The sequence below is a fragment of the Nerophis ophidion genome, linkage group LG18 (genome assembly GCF_033978795.1).
Source record: "Nerophis ophidion isolate RoL-2023_Sa linkage group LG18, RoL_Noph_v1.0, whole genome shotgun sequence".
NCBI lineage: Eukaryota > Metazoa > Chordata > Actinopteri > Syngnathiformes > Syngnathidae > Nerophis > Nerophis ophidion.
This window is the reverse complement of record NC_084628.1, coordinates 21,311,887-21,333,453: the sequence shown is the minus strand read 5'-3', so window position 1 is coordinate 21,333,453 and position 21,567 is coordinate 21,311,887. Positions and strand designations below refer to the sequence as shown.

At 41.2% G+C, this 21,567-nt stretch overlaps 1 protein-coding gene across 5 annotated transcripts in view; it reads left to right on the top strand.

Annotated features, from left to right (window-relative positions):
• LOC133536903 (spectrin beta chain, non-erythrocytic 4-like) overlaps window positions 1-21,567 on the top strand; it is a 99,330-nt gene that overhangs the window by 53,959 nt on the left and 23,804 nt on the right. For all 5 annotated transcript variants that reach the window (XM_061877595.1, XM_061877593.1, XM_061877594.1 and 2 more), the window contains exons 23-26: window positions 2,799-2,889; window positions 7,562-7,708; window positions 16,686-16,949; window positions 18,550-18,774. In XM_061877595.1, coding sequence (XP_061733579.1) covers window positions 2,799-2,889; window positions 7,562-7,708; window positions 16,686-16,949; window positions 18,550-18,774 — 727 coding nt within the window. The remainder of the gene's footprint in view (window positions 1-2,798; window positions 2,890-7,561; window positions 7,709-16,685; window positions 16,950-18,549; window positions 18,775-21,567) is intronic.

Here is a 21,567-nt window from a genome sequence, read left to right as displayed (position 1 = left end):
TAATCTACAGTACTTGTTGATTTGATGTTAATAACTGCTTACTTTTTGCTGTAACACACTTCCATCCACACTTTTTAAACTCTACCAAGCATTTATTCCTTTGTGTTCAAGTTAGATTAGCGGTTAGCTTGGCTATTAGCATGCTTGCACCTGTCTTTCTTTCAGGGTGTAACATATAATTGGAGGGAAGAGTCCACCCAGATTATTTAATTCTAAGGCTGTCTGAAATAATGAGATGTGACTAGGATTAAAGATTAAGAAATTATTCAATACAAAAGAGCAAGTACAAACAATAGCAATACCAGCGCTAGAGAAAGGACCGAGCTGTCTAAAGTCTTGCGCAATCTTAAAACAGTCGCTCTCCGTATATGCTTTTGTCCAACTTGCAGTATCACCTTGGCAGATAAACCAAAATCTTAACTTTTTTCAATAGTCTAGAGACTTTTAATATTTTTTTTATTAAAACGAACTAGCAATAAATGTAGCATCTTCTTCTAGTGTTATCATTAAATGTACTCGTTTTTAGAGACTCTACTTCTGTCCTTCGATGTCCCTGACGAACGAGGCTAGCTGCAGGGAGCATGACGTCACACTTGCTTGGCGCTGTTGGTCTAGTTCAGGGGTCGGCAACCCGCGGCTCCGGAGCCGCATACGGGTCTTTGGCCACTCTAATGTGGCTCAGCTGCATAATCGCCGACCCCCCCGGTTATTTCGGGAGGTTTCCGGATTTTTGGTGCCTCTCCCGTACATCACCCGGGGCTAATAGTCCCCCATTTTCACTCGGACAACAATGTTGAGGGCATGTTGTGATGGCTTTACTTTTATCCTCCTCTGCGACATGTCATCGCGCCCGTTTTTACACCATGCTATCTGCGTGCCAGCCGGACCCATGCATTTCGCTGCTTCTGTCATCACACGTACGAGATTGCAAGGCATACTTACTCAACAGCCACACAGGTTACACTGAAGGTTGTTTGGTGCTAGCAGGGTATATAATACAGCCAGGAATAGTCACGGATGCATAGGATTGTGGGTATTTGTTATGTTCTGTTGATGTTGTGTTACTGTGAGGATGTTCTCCCGAAATGTGTTTGTCATTTTTGTTTGGTGTGGGTTCACAGTGTGGCGCATATTAGTAAGAGTGTTAAAGTTGTTTATATCACAACCTTCAGTGTAACCTGTATGGCTGTTGAACAACTATGCCTTGCAGTCGAGTATGTGTGTCTGCGGAAGCCATATATGACATGTTACTGGGCTGTCAAGCCGTTTGTACATGTTGTAGAAGGTGTCAAAAGCAGTAGATTCATATCTCGCCCTTAGTTTTGTTATCTGGGTGATCAACAGCAGATAATCGTGAGAATAGTTGCTTTGAGAATTCGGGATCTTCATGAAAAACTTGAGTGTTGATAAGTGTAATGTTGTCAAGCGGCATTCATATAAAGAGTCGCGGGCCGCACTAACTTTCAATTATCTTATCAAGGTGCGGGCCGTGTATCTAAGACCCCTGGTGTACACATAGCACAAAGCAAAAAAAAAAAAACTCTTTATGCTGTGTTATTTCATTTTAAATTTCAAAAGAGTTTTGTGGCTCCCATTGTCTTCTTTATTTTGTGAAATGGGTCGAAATTGCTCTTTGAGTGGTAAAGGTTGCCCACCCCTGGTCTAGTTGGACTGTCTCTTCATAAAAGCCACCACTGTCGTTTTACTATTTGCAATTTCTTTAGATGGAAAATATTTGGAAAATATTAAAAATTTCGTCCACATCACAGACATGCTGACAACGCTCCAGATAACGGCGTGCATTTTTTGATAGCGCGGTTTTCGATGATCAAAGTCTTTTTTCGGTGGTCAAGATTTAGGTACATCACTTGTCAATAATACACACGTTATAGGCCATATATGTAAATTGATACTGTAACGACGAGCTAATGTTAACTCTTTATGTTCGTGTGGTATGGAGTTGATGTAAATTTTTCCCATGTTTGCAAACACACCATCCGTGTCTTAAAGATGATTGGCGGAGAATGAGGAAATCTTGTTGTGTGCACGGAAGGTAAAACCTGTTGGAATTGTGTCGTTTGTTATCATAAGATTGGTAATAAAAGTTAAAAATAGTGTTGGACTTTGTGTGATTTCCTTGGGAGCTACAATATATTATGTTACCTTAATTTGTTTTCAAGTAAAAAAAAAAACATTTTCCAAGGTGTAGCGATAATCGAAACCGAAACTTAACTGGCCGTGTGTGTGTGGTTGCATGCACATCTCTGTCCACTTCCCTTGGTCTCGTTCCTGGTACCTTTTCCTCCGGAACCTAAATTAATTACAATGTGTGTGTATTTGCAACGGTGCATTCATTTTGTTTAACTTCTTTAAGCAGAACCAAGGCCAAAGTTAGTCATATCTTAAGTGTTCCATTCTGCTCAAAGATGAGAAATATTCCTCTAACTACTACTATCTACCTAGAATACGAAGACATGTAGCTCCCCCAGATACATGATTAATTGCGAGCAAAATAAATACGGAGACAGCCAAAGGGAGTCCGTGTTTGTGATCGGCATCAATCGGCAATGACGATCTTGTACTTTTTCATAAAAATCGGCCAATTGATCGGCACATCTCTACTTCATTGGTACTTTTTAGCGCTGATTTGTCATGATGTGTCCGGTTGGTTTTGTTTGGAAAAGGAAACACGTGACCATCCTGCATCTCTAGTTGTCGTATTTCAACTAGAAGGGAAGTTTAAAGCTGGAGTTCAGTGTGCCCGACGTTGAAATAAATTACTTGTTTGTTCCTCTCAGGGGCAACCAGAACCGGGAGCAGGCCCAGCAGTGGTTGGACAAGCTCAACGACCAGTGGGCACTTCAGAGGTTCCTCCAGGACTGTCACGAGGTGGGTCTGCCTAAAACCTGCTGTTTGTTTAGCGTTTGTTGGTTTTACTCCCTAGTTTGTGCACCCGACCTTCTTCCTGTTTACACTCAACGGGCCAATAAGCAGAGAGAGAGATGTCACATGGTTTGTTGTGGTTTACAGTGGAAGCCGCTTATATCGTCGCCTGGCTGACTGAAGCGATTGTTGCAATAACTGAAACAGCAACGAGCTATTACTAGCACATTTATTTGGGTCTTTGGCCACAGACCTTGCAATTTTTGTTGTGGAATATTAAATAACTGAGCGAGCTAGTGCCACTTATTATTTTAACATTCACTCATGTAAGTCTCTGAACATATGATATATCTGTGATATGTCAGCCATGTAGTGATAATAATGTATTTCTAGTTGAAGTAGGGAAGGGATTCACACGGCCTTATTCCTGGGGTTGATCTCGCGTGAAGGGAAGGCGGGATGTTAATCATTTTGCAATGCAGTCTCCTGAAAATTATGAAAAAGTGCCACTCTATATAGTAACTGACACTGTGATCAAAGTTGGAATTGCCATATTCAACACGCTACTGCTGTCTGTCAGCTAATGTGGATAATGCACCTTTCCAATTCGTCACGTTTCATGTGTCAGGTAAACCGCGATAAATGGGGTCATATGAATCTCCTTTTTGCGGTATTTCCATAACAAAACATCCTTATGCTTTGAGGGCATTCGGAATGTGTACGTGTTTTGTGACGTAGTTTAAGTCGTGCTATCATTTAATGCTCTGTTCATTTTACAATATTTTTTTACATGTTTTTCTTAATTTTACCATAGTTTTCAAACTTTTATCCAACAGAGCTGCTTTGGTAATTATATGTCTCGACTGCAGTGACAATGAAACTCTCTCGCAAGCGGCAGTCTTCATTAACAATCTTATAAAACAAGGCAATATATGAATGGATGTAGAATCCTGCTTGATACCAACATGCTTTAATTTTGAGGCTTATTTTGCACTGAACGGAGAGTCACTGAGTTTAATGGGAAACTGATCCTAACACAGCAAGACATGTGTGCTCTTGTTTCTCATAATGATTGTGAACAATAGGTAAAATTTCCTAAAAAAAAAGTGTACTTTAGGGGCGTGGTCCCTGCCGGGCGTCTTCCTGCGGGGCCCAAAATCTCGTGAAGTTTCTGCAACTTTCGCTCTTTGGCAGTGCTGAATTATTCATGAGCACTGCTTCTCATCACTAATTCACGAGATGAAGAGTGGCTCTCACTCTGTGTATGTACAGCATGTACAGTATGTGCAGTGTGTACAGTATGGGGGATCAACATAATGCTAGAGGTAGGAGCTGATAAAAAATATGTGTGAACTTTAAACACTGTACACAAGTCATGTGACTGTGTGTTTGTTTGTGTGTGTATGTATACATGTATATATGTATATAAATACACAAATATATACATATATTTGTATGTATATATATATTGTTTATTTTTATATGTATATATATATATATATATACATGTATGTATATATATGTAAATATATGTGTGTATACATATTAATATATATGTATGTATATTAATTTATGTGTTTACATATGTATATATATATATATATATATATATATATATATATATATATATATATATATATATATATACACACACACACATAAAGTACTATCTATTTTCTTTGCTGATTTATTACCTACTCCAACCAGTCTATGTCCCTCCGCTGTCCCCGTCCCCATACAATTCTTTCACAGTCTCAGGGGGCTCATCATTCTGTCACCCCCATGACCGTCTTTGTGCTCGTGCGTCTCCATGGATGTGGGTGAACACGCGACGTTTCCTCATAGTCACGTTAGCGTCGTTTGTAGCGAGCGTCTGTCAACAACACGCGCCGGGGTCCAGCGCTATAGCGGTCACGTCGAAACGTGTGATCACACAACTGCAGCTCGGGCGCTCCTCAGCTGCTGCAGAGATGGTGGGGGTGGGTGCTTGGCGTGCATGCGCGTGTGTGTTTGTGTGTGTGTGTGTCTTTTGTGTTTAAAAAGCTCTCCTCCGTCCCCCTGCCTACTTTCCCCGCACCCCCATGATGCCATAGCACCATCAGCTGTGTCAGTAAACTTGCACCCCCACCCCTCCAAAAATATAAATCCAGTTTTTGCTCCTCCCTCTCTCGCTAACCCGCCTACTGAAGGTAGGAGGCAGAGGGGAGGGGCCAGTGCATCATCTGGGCCGCCTGCCATTTTATTGTTTCAGAAAGGGGGGAGGATTTTTCCTCTTCTTTTTCTTCTTCTTCTTCCTCTGCTCCGGTCCATCCTGTCCTCGTGCCCTCGTGCTCGTCACGCTTCAGCCCCGCCTCTTTCCCGGTGAGGGAGCGCCGCCTCCGTTTGACGTCCGTTTTCCAGCCGATGTTGTCAGAGCACCTTTTAGTGCGGACACCTCCCCTCCTTTTCCGCTCCATCGCTCTCCCTGCGGCGGGGCGCGTCCGGGGCCGGGATGCGGACGCCAGCAGACGCCAGCGCCTGCCTCACACCCTTCCGATCGGGCCATTACTGCTAAAAACCGCCGGTAAAAGCGTGTTTGCATGGGGAAGCGGGAGGAGGAGATGCAGCATGTGGCTGTGAGGATGTTGTTGCCGGGAGACGGGGGATGCTTGCCTAAATGTGTCATGATGCTGTCAGTGCAGGCATGCCTGCTGCACACGTGAATGTGTGTGTGTGTGTGTGTGTGTGTGTGTGTGTGTGTGTGTGGGGGAATTCCTGCCACACTCACTGGCACACGTTTGTGCGACTATAAGTGTGTGTCCTGCTTCATGTGTGTGTCTTTCACCTTGTACAACACTCTTCTCTAAAATTGCTTTTGTGTTAAGCAAGTACATTTAGGACCTCAATTTACGAACTTAATTGGTTCTTCAACAGGGTTTGTCACTCAGTTTGTATAGTGAAGCAAATTTTTCTGCAAGAAACTATATAAATATGAATAATGGGTTCCAGCCTCGACAAAAGTCCATATTTCAGTGAAGCTTTATACACTTTGAACACAACTATACAGTACTGTACATCAAAAAACATACCAAAGAGCTATCTCTTTATTAACAAGTTAAGACGCGCACACACACACACACTAGAAGTCCCTTTGGTGCCCTCACGATATATCAGAAATCACAGAAATCCTTAACTTTAACCACCATATTCCTATAATAATAAACATTTAAAAAAGTCAAATTCACTTACAGGCTTTTGGAAGAGGCGACGCTGAACAAGAGGTATCATATTTCCCCTGCCTATAGAGCGCACCGTTAATTATGCCGGTTCCACCAAATTTGAGAAGAAATATGTATGTTTATATACATTAGCTGCACTGGACTACAAAGCTGATATAATATATATATATATATATATATATATACACACACATATGTAAGAAAGATTTTGTAAATGTTTATTTCCATACCTGGGCCTGTCTGGCGGCATTGAAACGATCATCGTCAAGGACCCACTAACTGCGGAAGCGAGCTCTTCAAATAGCTACACAGACTCAATAACTCCGTGGTGACATCTTTGTGAATTTTCACAACTGAAACAATACAAAAAGAATGCAGACACTTGTAAGCATGTTAGCATATTAGCTAATGCTAACGACGCTAGCTTGATTACCTTACGATCGCATGTACAAATATGCATAAGAACACTCCTACAGACATCACACATGGGACGGTTTGATAAATAAGAATTGTTTTAGGTATATTGTAAAACGTACAATCATCGTTAGGAGCGATGAATGAAGAATAATTTTGAGCAGAAACGTTATGAAACGTTCCTTTTTCAAAACAGGAAGTACATTTTAAACCCGAAGCACCTGCAATGAGCAAACTTGCCCAAAAGATGGCGCCATAGCACAAACAATAACACACCTTTTCAATGTCTCTGTCTGTGTTTTATGAAAACTATTTCAATACAAAACATTATGGCCATTAGCGAAGGAAACTCCATACATTAGCCGCACAGTTTTATAAGTTGCAGGGTGCAAATCGATGGGAAAAAATAGTCCGCAAAATATATTGGTGTTTTCTCCTCTGCTGTGAAACAAGTCCGCTCTGGCATCTTTTTCCAGAAAAGTCAGTTCTCATCACAATTAAAAATTGCTTTGGTTCGAATCTGGCTTCCTCAATCTCTTTAATATGAGCAAGCACAAAATGGCTGCCGGCGGGACCTAAAGTGAATGAATAAGCCACACTTAGCGCAATCTAAAAGCTCCTAAACAAGAAAGTTCGCAAATAGAGGGATTCGTAAACCGAGGTTCACACTATTGTTTTTTTTTTTTTTTCTCCTAGCAATTAAACCGCCTGTTTTTTTACTGGTAAGTACCAAGATAATTACAGAATAGAAATATGAGTGTGTCAACAGTCCAGCGGAAGAAAAGCAAAGTGACAAAGTACTAAAGTTGTGCTGACTTCCCTAAAACGTAACTCTGTTTCCATCACACCACTTTGGTTTCCGCCAATTTTTATTATTATAAGTTATACATATTTTTGGAGTCAAAATCATCCCACACACGCCTCATGCCATGCCTAATGTGTGTGTGTGTGTGTGTGTGTGTGTGTGTGTGTGTGTGTGTGCGTGTGCGTGTGTGTGTGTGTTATATAAGCCGTGATTGACGGGTCTTCTCCTCCCTCTCGTCCAGCTGGGGGACTGGGTATGCGAGAAGATGCTGATGGCGAGGGACAGCAGCCACGACGAGACCCAGAAGCTCCACAAAAAATGGCTGAAGCATCAGGCCTTCATGGCCGAGTTGGCCCAGAACAAAGAATGGCTGGAGAAGATCGAACGGGTGAGTTCTGCCTTTTCCGGTCGTGCTAAGTGTGGCTAAAAACACGTGGTGTGCAACAAACAGAGCACGTGACACCATTGTCAATCTACAAACCCCAAACCCAGTGAAGTTGGCACATTGTGTAAATCGTAAGTAAAAACAGAATACAATGATTTGCAAATCCTTTTAAACTTATATTCAATTGAATAGACTGCAAAGACAAGATATTTAACATATGAACTTGAAAATGTTATTTTTTTCTAATATTAGCTCATTTAAAATTTGATGCCTGCGACATGTTAAAAAAAAACTGGCACAAGTGGCAAAAAAGACTGAGAAAGTTGAGGAATGCTCATCAAACACTTATTTGGAACATCCCACAGATGAACAGGCCAATTGGGAACAGGTGGGTGTCATGATTGAGTGTAAAAGCAGCTTCCATGAAATGTTCAGTCATTCATAAACAAGGATGGGGCGAGGGTCACCACTTTGTGAACAAATGCGTGATCAAATTGTCGAACAGTTTAAGAACAACATTTCTCAACAATCTTTTGAAAGGTCTACGGACTGTAATATCATCAAAAGGTTCAGAGAATCTGGAGAAATCACTGTACGTAACATTGACCTTGGATCCCTCAGGGAGTACTGCATCAAACAGTGACGTCAGTGTGTAAAGACTATCACCACACGGGCTCAGGAACACTTCAGAAAACCACTTTCAGTAACTACAGTTAGTCGCTACATCTGTAAGTGAAAGTTAAATCTCTACTATGCAAAGCGAAAGCCATCTATCAACCACACCCAGAAACACCACCAGCTTCGCTGGGCCCGAGCTCATCTAAGATGGACTGATGCAAAATGGAAAAGTGTTTTGTGGTCTGACGAGTCCACATTTCAATTTGTTTTTTGGAAACTGTGGACGTTGTGTTCTCTGGAACAAAGAGGAAAAGAACCATCCAGACTGTTATAGGCACAAAATTCAAAAGCCAGCATTTGTGATGGTATGGCGGTGTATTAGTGCCCAAGGCATGGGTAACTTACACATCTGTGAAGGCACCATTAATGCTGAAAGGTACAAACAGGTTTTGGAGCAGCCATCCAAGCAACGATATCATGGACGCCCCTGCTTATTTCAGCAAAACAATGCCGAGCCACGTGTTACAACAGCTTGGCTTCATAGTAAAAGACTGCAGGTACTAGACTGGCATGCCAGTAGTCCAGACCTGTCTCCCATTGAAAATTATTGAAAATCATTATGAAGCGTAAAATACCACAATGGAGACCCTGGACTGTTGAACAATTTAAGATGTACATCAAGCAAGAATGGGAAATAATTCCACCTGAAAAGCTTCAAAAATGTGTCTCCTCAGTTCCCAAACGTTTACTGAGTGTTGTTAAAAGGAAAGGCCATGCAGCACAGTGGTAAAAATGCCCCTGTGCCAACTTTTTTGCAATGTGTTAAAATAAATAAATGATAAATGGGTTGTACTTGTATAGCGCTTTTCTACCTTCAAGGTACTCAGAGCGCTTTGACACTACTTCCACATTTACCCATTCACACACACATTCACACACTGATGGAGGGAGCTGCCATGCAAGGCGCCAACCAGCACCCATCAGGAGCAAGGGTGAAGTGTCTTGCTCAGGACACAACGGACATGACGAGGTTGGTACTAGGTGGGATTTGAACCAGGGACCCTTGGGTTGCGCACGGCCACTCTCCCACTGTGCCACGCCGTGTTGATGCCATTAAATTCTAAGTTAAGGATTATTTGCAAAAATATCAAAGTTTCTCAGTTCGAAAATTAAATATCTGGTCTTTGCAGTATATTCAATTGAATATAAGATGAAAAGGATTTGCAAATAATTGCATTCTGTTTTTATTTACCATTTACACAACGTGCCAACTTTACTGGTTTTGGGTTTTGTAGATCAGAGGTCCTCAACAGGGGGTCTGCAGGGGTCATAGAAGTTTTGGTTGATTAAATCTTTCCACAAATGTAAATATCTGTAAATGCACATTCTGACTGATCCAACACACAGTGTTGTAGTTTAGACATGGCATGCACACCCTACTCACTATGCCTTGCAGGTTTTTAAATAAAAACATAATTTTTGTATTATTACATTCATGTAAGCATTAGGAAGGTAAAAATTACTGGACTAGTTGTCAGCTGGCAATGAGCATGTCGGTAGTGAAGTAGCGATCAGCATGGCAGTTCCCTCCTGGCGATTACCGCACCAGTTGCCAGCTAGTAATCCCCGCTCTAGTTGGAAGCTTGCAATTAGCACTTCAGTTGGGAGCTGGCGATTACCGTATCAGTTGCCAGATAATGTTGAGCGCTAGTTGTTAGCTAGCGATTAGCGCGCCATGTGTCAACTCGAAACTTACGCACCAGTTGGCAGCTGACAATTACCGTGCTAAGTATCCGCTAGCGGTTGGCAGCTGACAATTACCGTGCTAAGTATCCGCTAGCGATTAGCGCACTAGTTGTCAGATAGTGATTAGCGCATTGGTTGTCAGATGGAGATTAGCGCACAGTTTGCAAGCTAGCAATTAGCGCGATGTGTGTCATTTAGCAAGTCACGCACAAGTTGTCAGCAGTTGACAAAACGGTAGTTATTAGCTAGAGGTTAGCGTGCTAAATGTCATTGAGCAACTAGCACACCAGTTGTCAGATAGCAATCGGCTCTAGTTGGTAGCTGGCAATTAATGCATTAAATGTCATCTAGGGACTAGCACACCAGTGCACAGCTAGCGATTAACGCGGCAGTTGTCAGCTAGTGATTAGCACATTAGTTGTCAGATAGACATTAGCGCGCCGGTTGTAAGCTAGCGATTCACGCGCTATGTGCCATTACCGATTCACACACTTGTGGTCAGCTTGCCATTAGCGCACCAGTTGTCAGCTAGTGATTAGCGCAGTAGTTGTCAGCTAGCGTTTAGCACAGTAGTTGTCAGATAGCGATTAGCGCACCCATTGTCTGATAGCGATACATGCTAGTTTTTAGCTGTCGATTAGTATGCTAAATGTCATTGAGCGACTGGCACACCGGTTGTCAGCTAGCGATAAAATGCCAGTTGTCACATAGCAATCGGCGCTAGTTGGTAGTTGGCAATTAATGCATTACATGTCATCTAGAGACGAGCACACCGGTGGACAGCTAGCGATTAACGCGCCATTTGTCAGCTAGTGATTAGCGCATTAGTTGTCAGATAGAGAATAATGCAGTACGTGTCAGCTGCGATTAGTGCGAGACGTGTGTTACATATATGTTGCTTATATATTGTTTAAAAAAAAAGTAATATAAGTGAAGCATGTTTTAGATTTTATATATTTTGAACCTTGTTCTTGTTGTGATGGGTAGGTTTATATAAGCGTTGCTTCAACCTACACCCTTTCGGCTCAATCATTGCTCAAATGAGTGTTTTTTGTTTTTTTTTTTCTTTTTTGTTGTTGTTCTTTGTTTTATGTGAAGATTGCGGAAAAAAATAAATAAATAAATAAAAATAAAGTGTCATCTAGCGATTAGCACACAATTTGTCAGCTAGTGATTGTAATATTGTATTGTATTATTGTATTATATTCACCAGTTGTCAGCTAGTGATTGTATTATTGTATTGTATTATTGTATTATATTCACCAGTTGTCAGCTAGTGATTGTATTATGGTATTGTATTATATTCACCAGTTGTCAGCTAGTGATTAGCGTGCTAATTGTCGGCTAGCGATAAGCCCTCTAGTTGTCAGCTGGCGATTAACATGCTTAGTATCAGTTAGCAATTAGCGTGCCAGTTGTCAGCCAATGATTAACCATTAATTTCTTCATCAGTTTTCTTGACCTGGAAAACTTTGATGACCCCTGATCTAGATCCTTTATTCTGACCTTTCTTCTCAAGCAGCATATCATGCCCGGTCTGGATTATTCGGTATTGTCCTGCTTTTCTTCCACACTTCCTGTAATTCAACAAAATAAGATAATATTTATTTTATAGCGCGTTAGAAGGCTAACTGATGTTAATGCTACTTCAAGCGGAGCGTGGCTTGTTTTTCCGCAGCGCGAAACGTCGCAGCTTTACGTCAGGCCGCGCGGCCGCAGTAAATTTACGGAAAAATGAGGCCACGCGTCTTCCTCTGCAGTGTAGAAGTGGGCAGGGCTGAAACCCAACTCCCCCGCTGGGAGCAGAGGGAGCGCTGAGCACGCCGATGCGTTCGCTGGTCTCACGTGCACTGGAGCGGAGGCAGACCATGACTTGCTTGAGGGCAGGAAATATTTGGTGCCTGCATAAATAAAACACAGCTGATGTTCAGCAGGCGAAAAATGTGTGGTCAGGTATTCAATATTAGGAGCCATTATGGCAGTGCCTTTGAAGAGCTCTCCAATCAGAATATTCTGATTAAAGCAGCAACATTTTCACGTCTGCTTCTGATTGGGCCGTTTATTCGCCGTCCTGGTTCTCTCAGCGAGGTCCTCTGAGAGTCTGCCGACTATTTCTGTCCTCGCTTTGAAGCGTGCTCGCCACTAAACAAGTGGAATCATTTCTCCTCTCCATTGTAAGCAGTAATGATCACCAGCAGAGGGCGTTACTACTACATGCCCAACTAGTCTGCTGCCTAAACAGGGTGCAAATAAGGACATTCCGACTCCAAGCTGAGTGATCCACACCACCTGGAAGTGCAAAACACTTCAACATTTCACGAAACAAAAAACGACTCCAGAAAACAAATTAACAAAGAACAAAACATTTCACAGTTTTCAAAAACACAAAAACAAAAGACATAACACTTTTTAATTTCAGAAAAAAAAAGACAAAACTGTTTACAATTTAAAAAAACACAAAAACAACAGACAAAACAATTTACAATTTCATAAACGGGAAGAGGAATACCCCAAAGCACAGATTGACAGCTAAATCAGCCAATCATATTCGCGGAGCCCGAATGCGGAAGTGAAGACTCAGCGGATCTGAGCAAAAAGATGAGTTTGTTTAGCTGTCAGTCTTTGTGACATTTCTTTTACGGTTTATCAAATGTAAGTTGTTTTTTCTTTTGTTGTTTTTTTTTTTATTTTAAATTGTTTTGACTTTTGTGTTTGGTCCGTGTACCTTCCGTTCATTCTATTTCCAATTCTTAAATGCAAATCAAAAAACTAATTTCGGACCAATTTTTAATAATATTTTCATTTCTGAAACCAAAGTTGGACAACTATTTAATTAAACTTTTTTTAAATTACAATAGAGCTCCTGCTGAACAAAGATGTTACCGTTCTGCTAAAAACATGCTAAACGCAAAGGAAAAGCTAAAATACTGCTTCTGGTTCAATGTGTCATCTCACAGATAAACACGCATTTTGGATGAACATGTTTATCTGTAAAAATAAAAATCCATAAAAGGCAAGATTTTAATGAAAATCAACCCTTTTTTGTTCGTTTTAAAATCTGCCATATATAAAGAAAATCAAAAAACGGCCCTAATTTCATGTTTTGACTTGCATTTCAGAATTGGAAATAGAATGAACGGAAGGTACACGGACCGTGTTTGTGTTTTTTGGAACTGGATATTGTTTTGTCTTTTGTTTTTAGAAATTGTACGATGTTTTGTCCTTTGTTCATTTGTTTTTTGACATTGTTAGTTGTTTCAAGTCCATGTATCTTTTGTTCGTTCTATTTCCAATTCTGAAACGCAAATCAAAAAACTATAAAAGGGACGGTTTTCGATTTTTATTATATATGGCAGATTTTAAATCAAACAAAAAAGGGTTGATTTTCATTAAAATGTTGCCATAAAATTAAATTTTGTGCTGTTTTCGTTTTATGGATTTTTATTTTTTCAGATAGACATAAAAATCTTAAAAAATGTTCATCCAAAATGCAAACATGCGTGTTTATCTGTGTGATTACAAATTGAACCGGAAGCAGTATTGTAGCCTTTCCTTTGCGGAAAGAATCAGAATAGTTTTTTATTGCCATTGTTTGAGAACGGGTTCACAAACTAGGAATTTTTCTTGGTGGAATCGTGCAACATAAAAGACATATAACACAGAATAGAATAATAACATGAGCTGTAACCTAGCTATCAGATCTTGTTATTGTTCATGTGCCTGATGGCCGAGGGGAAAAACCTGTTCAAGTGGCGGGGGGTGTGGGTCTTGATGGACCGTAGTCTCCTGCCTGAGGGGAGAGGGGAGTATCGTTTGTGTCCAGGGTGACAAGCACCCTGGACACAAACTATTCTGCAATAACTTTAGCATGTTTTTAGCATAACGGTTACATCTTAGTTTAACAGGAGTCCTATTGTCGTTTTAAAAAAGTGTCATTAAATAGTTGTCCAACTTTTGTTTTAGGACTAAAAATATGAAAAATTACCAGAATTTTTTTTTTTTTATTTGAATTTAAGAATTGGAAATAGAATGAAAGGAAGGTACATGGACCATTTTGTTTTTTGTGGTTTCTGTCATTTGTTTCATGAAATGTTAAAGTATTTGGCACTTCCAGGCCTCTGTACTGGTTGGTAAACTGCAAAATAGAGCTGAAAAATTATGAGAGCAAAAGACTGGATTTTAGGAAAAAATGTTAAAAACATGTTGGACTTTTCCAACTTTTTTTTTGATAAATCACGATTATTTTTTGGAACGATTTGTAATCGTTTAAAATAAAATTCCAAAATTGATGTTTGTTTTTTTCAACCTATCCTGTCCAGTCACTCAGACAAATAAATGGGTTGTACTTGTATAGCGCTTTTCTACCTTCAAGGTACTCAAAGCGCTTTGACACTACTTCCACATTTACCCATTCACACACACATTCACACACTGATGGAGGGAGCTGCCATGCAAGGCGCCCACCAGTACCCATCAGGAGCAAGGGTGAAGTGTCTTGCTCAGGACACAACGGACGTGACGAGGTTGGTACTAGGTGGGATTTGAACCAGTGACCCTCGGGTTGCGCACGGCCACTCTCCCACTGCGCCACGCCGTCCCTTCATATTGTTGATGTAGATGATCATATCTGCTGTACAGATTTCCTTCAGAAAAGAGCAGTGCTGGATACTTCTCCTATTTGTATTTGACTTTATTAAATGTTTGGCTAGAATTGTATTGAACATATTGATCTGTAAAGACGACTGCTGCTTTTGCAAATGGTTCAAACATAATGACTCCTCCCTTTCTTCTAATAAGTAATATTCGCCATTTTTAATGAGCGAAACAAACATTGTGTGAGTGATAGGGATGGGTACCGTTCACATTTGAACCGTAACAATTCCCGGTACTGAATGGTACGAATTCTCGGTATCTTTGTGTGTGTTAATAAGTGTTAATTGTTTGATAGCAAAATTTTATTTTTAATCTTAAATTTAGAAAAGCGCTGATAATGAAATCTGTGCCGTCCAGTTATAGCTTGTTCTATTATTACATGAGTCTCACTTCCAAGACTTTACAAGGCAGTGCTGTACAGGCTACTGGTATCTATGTTACGTTGTCTTACTAGGGACTAACTTTTTCCAGGAAGCTGAATGTATTATGTTGTGTCATTTTAAGTGTTTAAATTGTAAGTATAGTACTTAATACACACTAGCTGTTTCATTTTAACAATAATCTTACTTGTAGTTTTCATTACCAAATCAATATTGAAGTGTTGAACTCTCCCTGTAAAATCGCTATTGCTAATAGTAGCCTGTCTATGGCAAATTAAGTGTAAATTAGCATCAAGCTAGCGCATTTTGGAAGAGTAGGGTCTTACTTTACGTTCAAGCGTTTTCTACCAAGCATACTTTGTTTTTTGGTGTTGAAAATCCCAAAATTATTTTGAGGGCTTTTTGCTGAGTCAGCACTGAGTGCACCGGAAGTGATTGTTTATCCTGCAACCGGACCTGACGAACAGTGATGTGCCTATTGATATTGCCGATACCAGATATTTATGCTCTAATATCAAGTCTCTGATCAGAATCTCGATACTTTTAATACTTAAGTACAGAGTTATCCAAAAGTTTTCCACCATAATGCTATAAGACAGATATTGTGTACACTTTGCATTATAGGTGCCTAAGTTTATTATTATTAATTATTAGCTACAACATTTTGAGGGTTTTCTCATTACATACCGCTTTATTTGGTGCTATTTTTGCTACATTTTACAGTTGCTTTTACCTCATGTAAAAATAGAATAAAATAGTAATACGATTGTGTAACTGCATATCCGGGTTGTCAAAAATTCTGCCTGTATGAAAATATTATTGTGCAGTTACTTATCTTACATTATTTATTATTGTTGTATTTTGATTTATGTTATTATTTAAAAGAAAAAAACGTTTTAAATTTCAGCACAAACATTAGATATATTTGCACAAAGTATCGCTATTGGATCGGTGTCACCGATACCAGCCTGAATTTTACTCAAAATCGAATCAGAAAGAAAATCAGTGGTATCGCACGTCGTCACTGACGGGGCTGCAACTGGACGTGATGTCACATGCAACAAAAGTATCAAAATAAGGCACAGTTTGATTTTACGTGAATAGCCCCGATGGAATTTGATCGGTAAAATTACCAAATTCGGTACCCATACCTACATCCTCTTTTTTCTGGGGAAAAATACTGAAGAACATTTGGCTGGGGGGAAGGGAGGAAGCAGGTGTGTGTGTGTGTGTGTGTGTGTGTGTGTGTGTGTGTGTGTGTGTGTGTGTGTGTGTGTGTGTGTGTGTGTGAGTGCGTGAGTGCGTGAGTGCGTGAGTGCGTGAGTGCGTGAGTGCGTGCGTGCGTGCGTGCGTGCGTGCGTGCGTGCGTGCGTGCGTGCGTGCGTGCGTGCGCATGTGTGTGTGATCTAATGGTACATTATCTGCACTCCCCCACTCTCTACACCCTGCTCTCCCCTCTGACCCTCCCTCCATCACACACCCAGTTGATGAAAATGCAAGGTCACAGTCCTCTTTGTTTACGTGAATGGATGCTCATCCAAGCCGATCATGTACGTTCCATTGACGCGTTTTACTGTTTCTAGGAGGGCCAGCAGCTGATCCATGAGAAGCCTGAGTTGGGCCAGATGGTCCAGAGGAAGCTGGCGGAGATCCGTGAGTGCTGGCAGGACCTGGAGAGCACCACACAGGCCAAAGCCCAGCAGCTCTTCCAGGCCAACAAGGCCGACCTCCTGGTGCAGAGCTACCACAGCCTGGACCAGAGACTGGGCCAGCTGGAGGGACAACTGGCCTTTGTAGACCGAGGGCAGGATCTGAGCACCGTCAACAGGCAGCTGAAAAAATTGCAGGTTTGCACTGCAGAAGACTGGCATCACCTTCCGTTCATTTGCATTTGGGGCTGTAGTTACACCAACAGCCAGCAGGTGGCACCAATGTTTATACTCATTTCACCAGACATCTTTGCTCTCCCACAGCATGCTGCTTTCAGCTTCCTTTAGCAGGCTGCCATTAGCTGTGCTTTACCTCCTCCTCATACTCACGGGTACAGTAACCTTCACTACATTTGTATTTTTTACTTCTTTTTTGCTGCGATGCTCATCCATCTCCAAGCATTTGTGCCAACAAAATGCAATGCCAGCGCCTTCCTCCGGGGCGGCGATATATGTAGTCCTCTGATTGTAGCTGAGATAGGCGCCAGTGCCCCCCGCAACCCCAAAAGGGAATAAGCGGTAGAAAATGGATGGATGGATGGATGTTCTATGACTTCATTATTGTGGCAAGTGAATTCAATTAGCGCTCATGCTAAGGTATTTAGCATTTCCTTTAATATTATAACACGGATGGCGGAGAACCATGCTCTCCACTGTCCAAAATACAGTGGGACCTCCATTTACAAACTTAATTGGTTCTTGAACAAGGTTCAGAAATCGAAAAGTTTGTATAATGAAGCTAATTTCGCCATAAGAAACAATGTAAATATGAATAATGTGTTCCAGCCTTGACAAAAGTCTGTATTATAGTCAAGGTTGTTTCACTTTAAATACAACATAATGTGCTTTACAGTACTATATACAGTATCAAACAAACATAGCAACATTGTGATGAATTAACTATCTCTTTATTGACAAGCTAAAACAACAACGACAAGCTGAACTGTGCTGTATGCGCTGCTCTGCCAACACACGCAAACATTTACGGGAGACTCAGGGCTGCAACGACAAAGAGGGAGTCCAGACTGAAGTAAAACTTGCCCAAAATAATATTTGATAAAGCAAAAGCTAACATAAATCAGAGTCAGAGGAGAACAGAGCAAGTATGAGGTCATGGCTATCCTAGCTCAAATCCCCCACTCGATTAACCCCATTGAGGTGCAGCTGTGTCTCCTGCAGACAAGGCAGAGGGCGAGAGAGAGACAAAGCGAGAGAGAAGAGAGAGACAGAAGGTGGCCAGGCCGGCCTGCACTCCGATATTACTCCCAGAATACATCCACAAGCCCTGGGACATACAACACACACATAAATCCCTTGGGTGCCCGCACAAACAATCAGAAATTCTTAATTAATAACCATATTGCTACAGTAATAAACATTTTAAAAAGTAAAATCCACTCACAGTATGTTAACATCGGCAAAGAAGCAGCTCACCAGAATGAAGCAAACAGAGGCGGAGAAAGTGGGTGTGCAATAAATCCGCTTTGGCATATTTTTCCAGAAAAGTCAGTTCCCATCACAATTAAAAAACTTGGTGTGCCGGCTTCATTAATCTCTTTAATACAATCAAGCACAAAATGGCTGCAAGACGGACACAAAAAGCATTAATGAAGCATAATTGCAGCTACCCAAAAGTTTGTAAACCAAAAAGTTTGTAAATGCAGAGGGTGCGTAAATCGAGGTTCCACTGTATCAGGTATGGTGGCACTTTTTAACACCATTCTGTATGCCTCCTCAGACCATGGAGTTCCAGATGGAAGAGTGGTACAAGGAAGTGGGGCACCTGCAGGTCCAGGCCTCCTCCGTACCGCAGCAGGCGCGGGTCAAGGAGACGGTTGCCGAGCAACAAGCGGCGGTGGAGGCCCGCATGGTGCGCCTGATCGAGCCCCTGAAGGAGAGGAGACGCTTCCTGCTGGCGTCCAAGGAGGTGCACCAAGTGGGACGAGATTTGGAGGACGAAATGGTGAGTCCTGCTTTCTAGGTGTAAATATGGACAATGATATCTCATTCGGTATGGGTACCGTTTACATTTGAACCAATATGGTACCTGGGAATCGATACCAGTACTCAAAGATAGCAATTGTTGGTATTTAATAAATGGTAATTGTTTGATAATAAAATTTTATTTTTTCCCTGTAACATTTAAAAATTAGCTGATTTTGATAATTGCTGTACAGTTGTTATATTTTGTTTTCTGATTACATGTGTCTCATTTGCAAGGCAGTTGCAATTCCAAGCATTGATGGCAGTACTCTATAAACCAGACCTGGGCAAATTAAGGCCTGGGGACCACATGCGGCCCGTTAAGATTTTTAATCTGGCCTGCCGGACATTACCAAAAAAATGTTTCAGATTTTTAAGATCAAAAATATAGCTGCCATTATGATGTGTAGTGATGTTTTCAAATGACCGTAAGTCTTGAACTACAGTATGCAAATTATTTCAATGGTTGGAATCTGCGCTTGTGCATGATATACTATTTACTATGGTGATCTAATTAGGGTAATCTAATTAGTTAGAATGGTAATAATCGTCACAGGAGGGATTTTTTTTTTAGTAAGTAAGTAAGTAATAAGTAGGTAAATGTTATTTAGAAAGCGCTTTTCACAGATACAACCACAGAGCGCTGTACAAAACGTAGGTAAAGTAAAACCACAAATACATTTAAAACAACAGGGGCAACATCATAAAAAGGATACAAAGTGGATTAAAAATGAAAGTTGTAAGGTGCATTAACTAAAAGCTTTACTAAAAGGAGAAGTTTTCAAATGAAAGTTTCAACACAGTCAAGATCACAGAGGGACTGGTGCAAATTGTTCTAGAGTCAGGGACCTATAGCCTGGAATGCCAGATCTACACGGGTTTTAAAATGAGATAGTGGGATCTTTAGGATAGGATAGATCTTTATTGTCATTGCAGAAGTACAACAAAATTTTATTTTCGTCACAGTCCCGCTAAGAGCAGACATACGTTACAGGGGGGGACAAGACGAGACCGCCAACGGATCAGCCACTTACGGCGCTCCTTAAAAAGTTGAGAAATGGGTGACATTGGGAGAGGTGAGGAGTAAAAAAAATATCAGTCTAAGGCTACACCTTCAGGAGGGGTCCAGACTGAGTCCAAGGAAAAAATCTCACGTAGCATGGCACACAATAAACATGGTATGTATATCACACCAGCTTTCAACAGAGGGAGGGATGGGTTTGAGGATACACCGCTGCTGCTATATAGCACTGCTCAGCCATCCACAGCCCCAGAGGAATTAAGCGGTGATGAAGGCGTTGATTCGAGGGTGGGGGTCGTGTGTGCATATATACCCAATTAACTTGGGAGAGATGATGAAATGTTTTTATATGGACTGAGGCCGATATCAAAGTTCGACCACAGGTGTTGTTGTCAGAAAGGAAGGTCAAAAGCGTCCATCTTTGAGGAGTCCTCGGGATTATGTGCCATTTGAGGGATTCAAATCGTAGATTAAGAAGTTTTTTTTTTTTGAGAAGACAAAATAGTGACTTATCTTCTATGTTTGTCCATGCTGGATTTCTTCAATTACAATTTAATTATTCCTTCTCCGCAAGCTTTTCCAAGACGAGATCCATTTTGCGATTCAACTCAGAAATCGCCCCAGTCTGTGTTCCCATAGCCCAACCCAATCCTTCCATTGTGTTGAACAGCCGTTGGGCCCCTTGAGTGGCTGCCATCGTCTTCCGAATTTGTCGATACACCAGAGCAATGCCCAGCCCAATCAGCAAGTGCCCCGAGATCACAGCTCCAAGTAGGTAGATGTCTTCGACGTCCTCGATGGAAAGGGCTGAGAGGCACATAATCCTCCATTTATCCCAGGAGTCTCTCACGTACCCCGCAGCAATGGTTCCATCAGGGCAGCCAAGCTCCCCCGAACCTCTTTTCCTTGTCGAAAAGACTGTGTCAATTGCGTCGAGAGTCCAGGTGATCATATTCATATTTGATGTTTAGATTAGAGGACAGCGCAAAGAAGGAGGCTTTAGAAAAGTTCAGACAAAGACAAGACACACAGAGCAAGCAGGGAAGGAGGGAGCGGAGAAAATTGCGACCGCCTCCACCAGAGGCAAGACCGAAGTAGAAGACCCTATGTTGTCAATATTCAGTGTTTTATCGTTCATAGATAATATTGTAAATGCCATGTTCTGTACATTCTGTGTTTCTCATTCAGTAAAAAAAAATGAAATTCCATCCTGTTTTTCAAGGCAGTCTGTCATAACGTTTTTGGAATTCAATCAGACATTATTGTGAGGTTTTGTATTAGTGTTCCTACAAATCAAATATACCGGCCCCCAGACACATTTTTTCTCTAATTTTGGCCCCCGAGTCAAAATAATTGCCCAGGCCCGGTATAGGCTATCTATGGTATGTTTAACGAGAAAGTAGCTTTTTTTTCAGGAAACTGAATGTGTTATGTTGTGCCCTACAAAGTCTGTATGCTTTAAGTATTGTGCCTATTACACACTATCTGTTTGATTGTAACATTTATCTTAGTTATAGTTTCCTTTTCCAAATTCGGAGGTGTTGAAATCGCATTTTAAAATTGCTGATGCTAAGAGTAGCCTGTCTATGGCAAATCCAATGTAAATTAGCATCAACCAAGTGCACTTTGAAAGAGAGAAGCCTTACTTTAGGTTTGGGCATTTTCTACTTGGCAGACTTGCTTCGTTTGTGTTAAAATCTCCAAGGGAGTTTGGCTGAGTCCGTCTTGAGTGCTGCTTGAGTGATTGTTTAC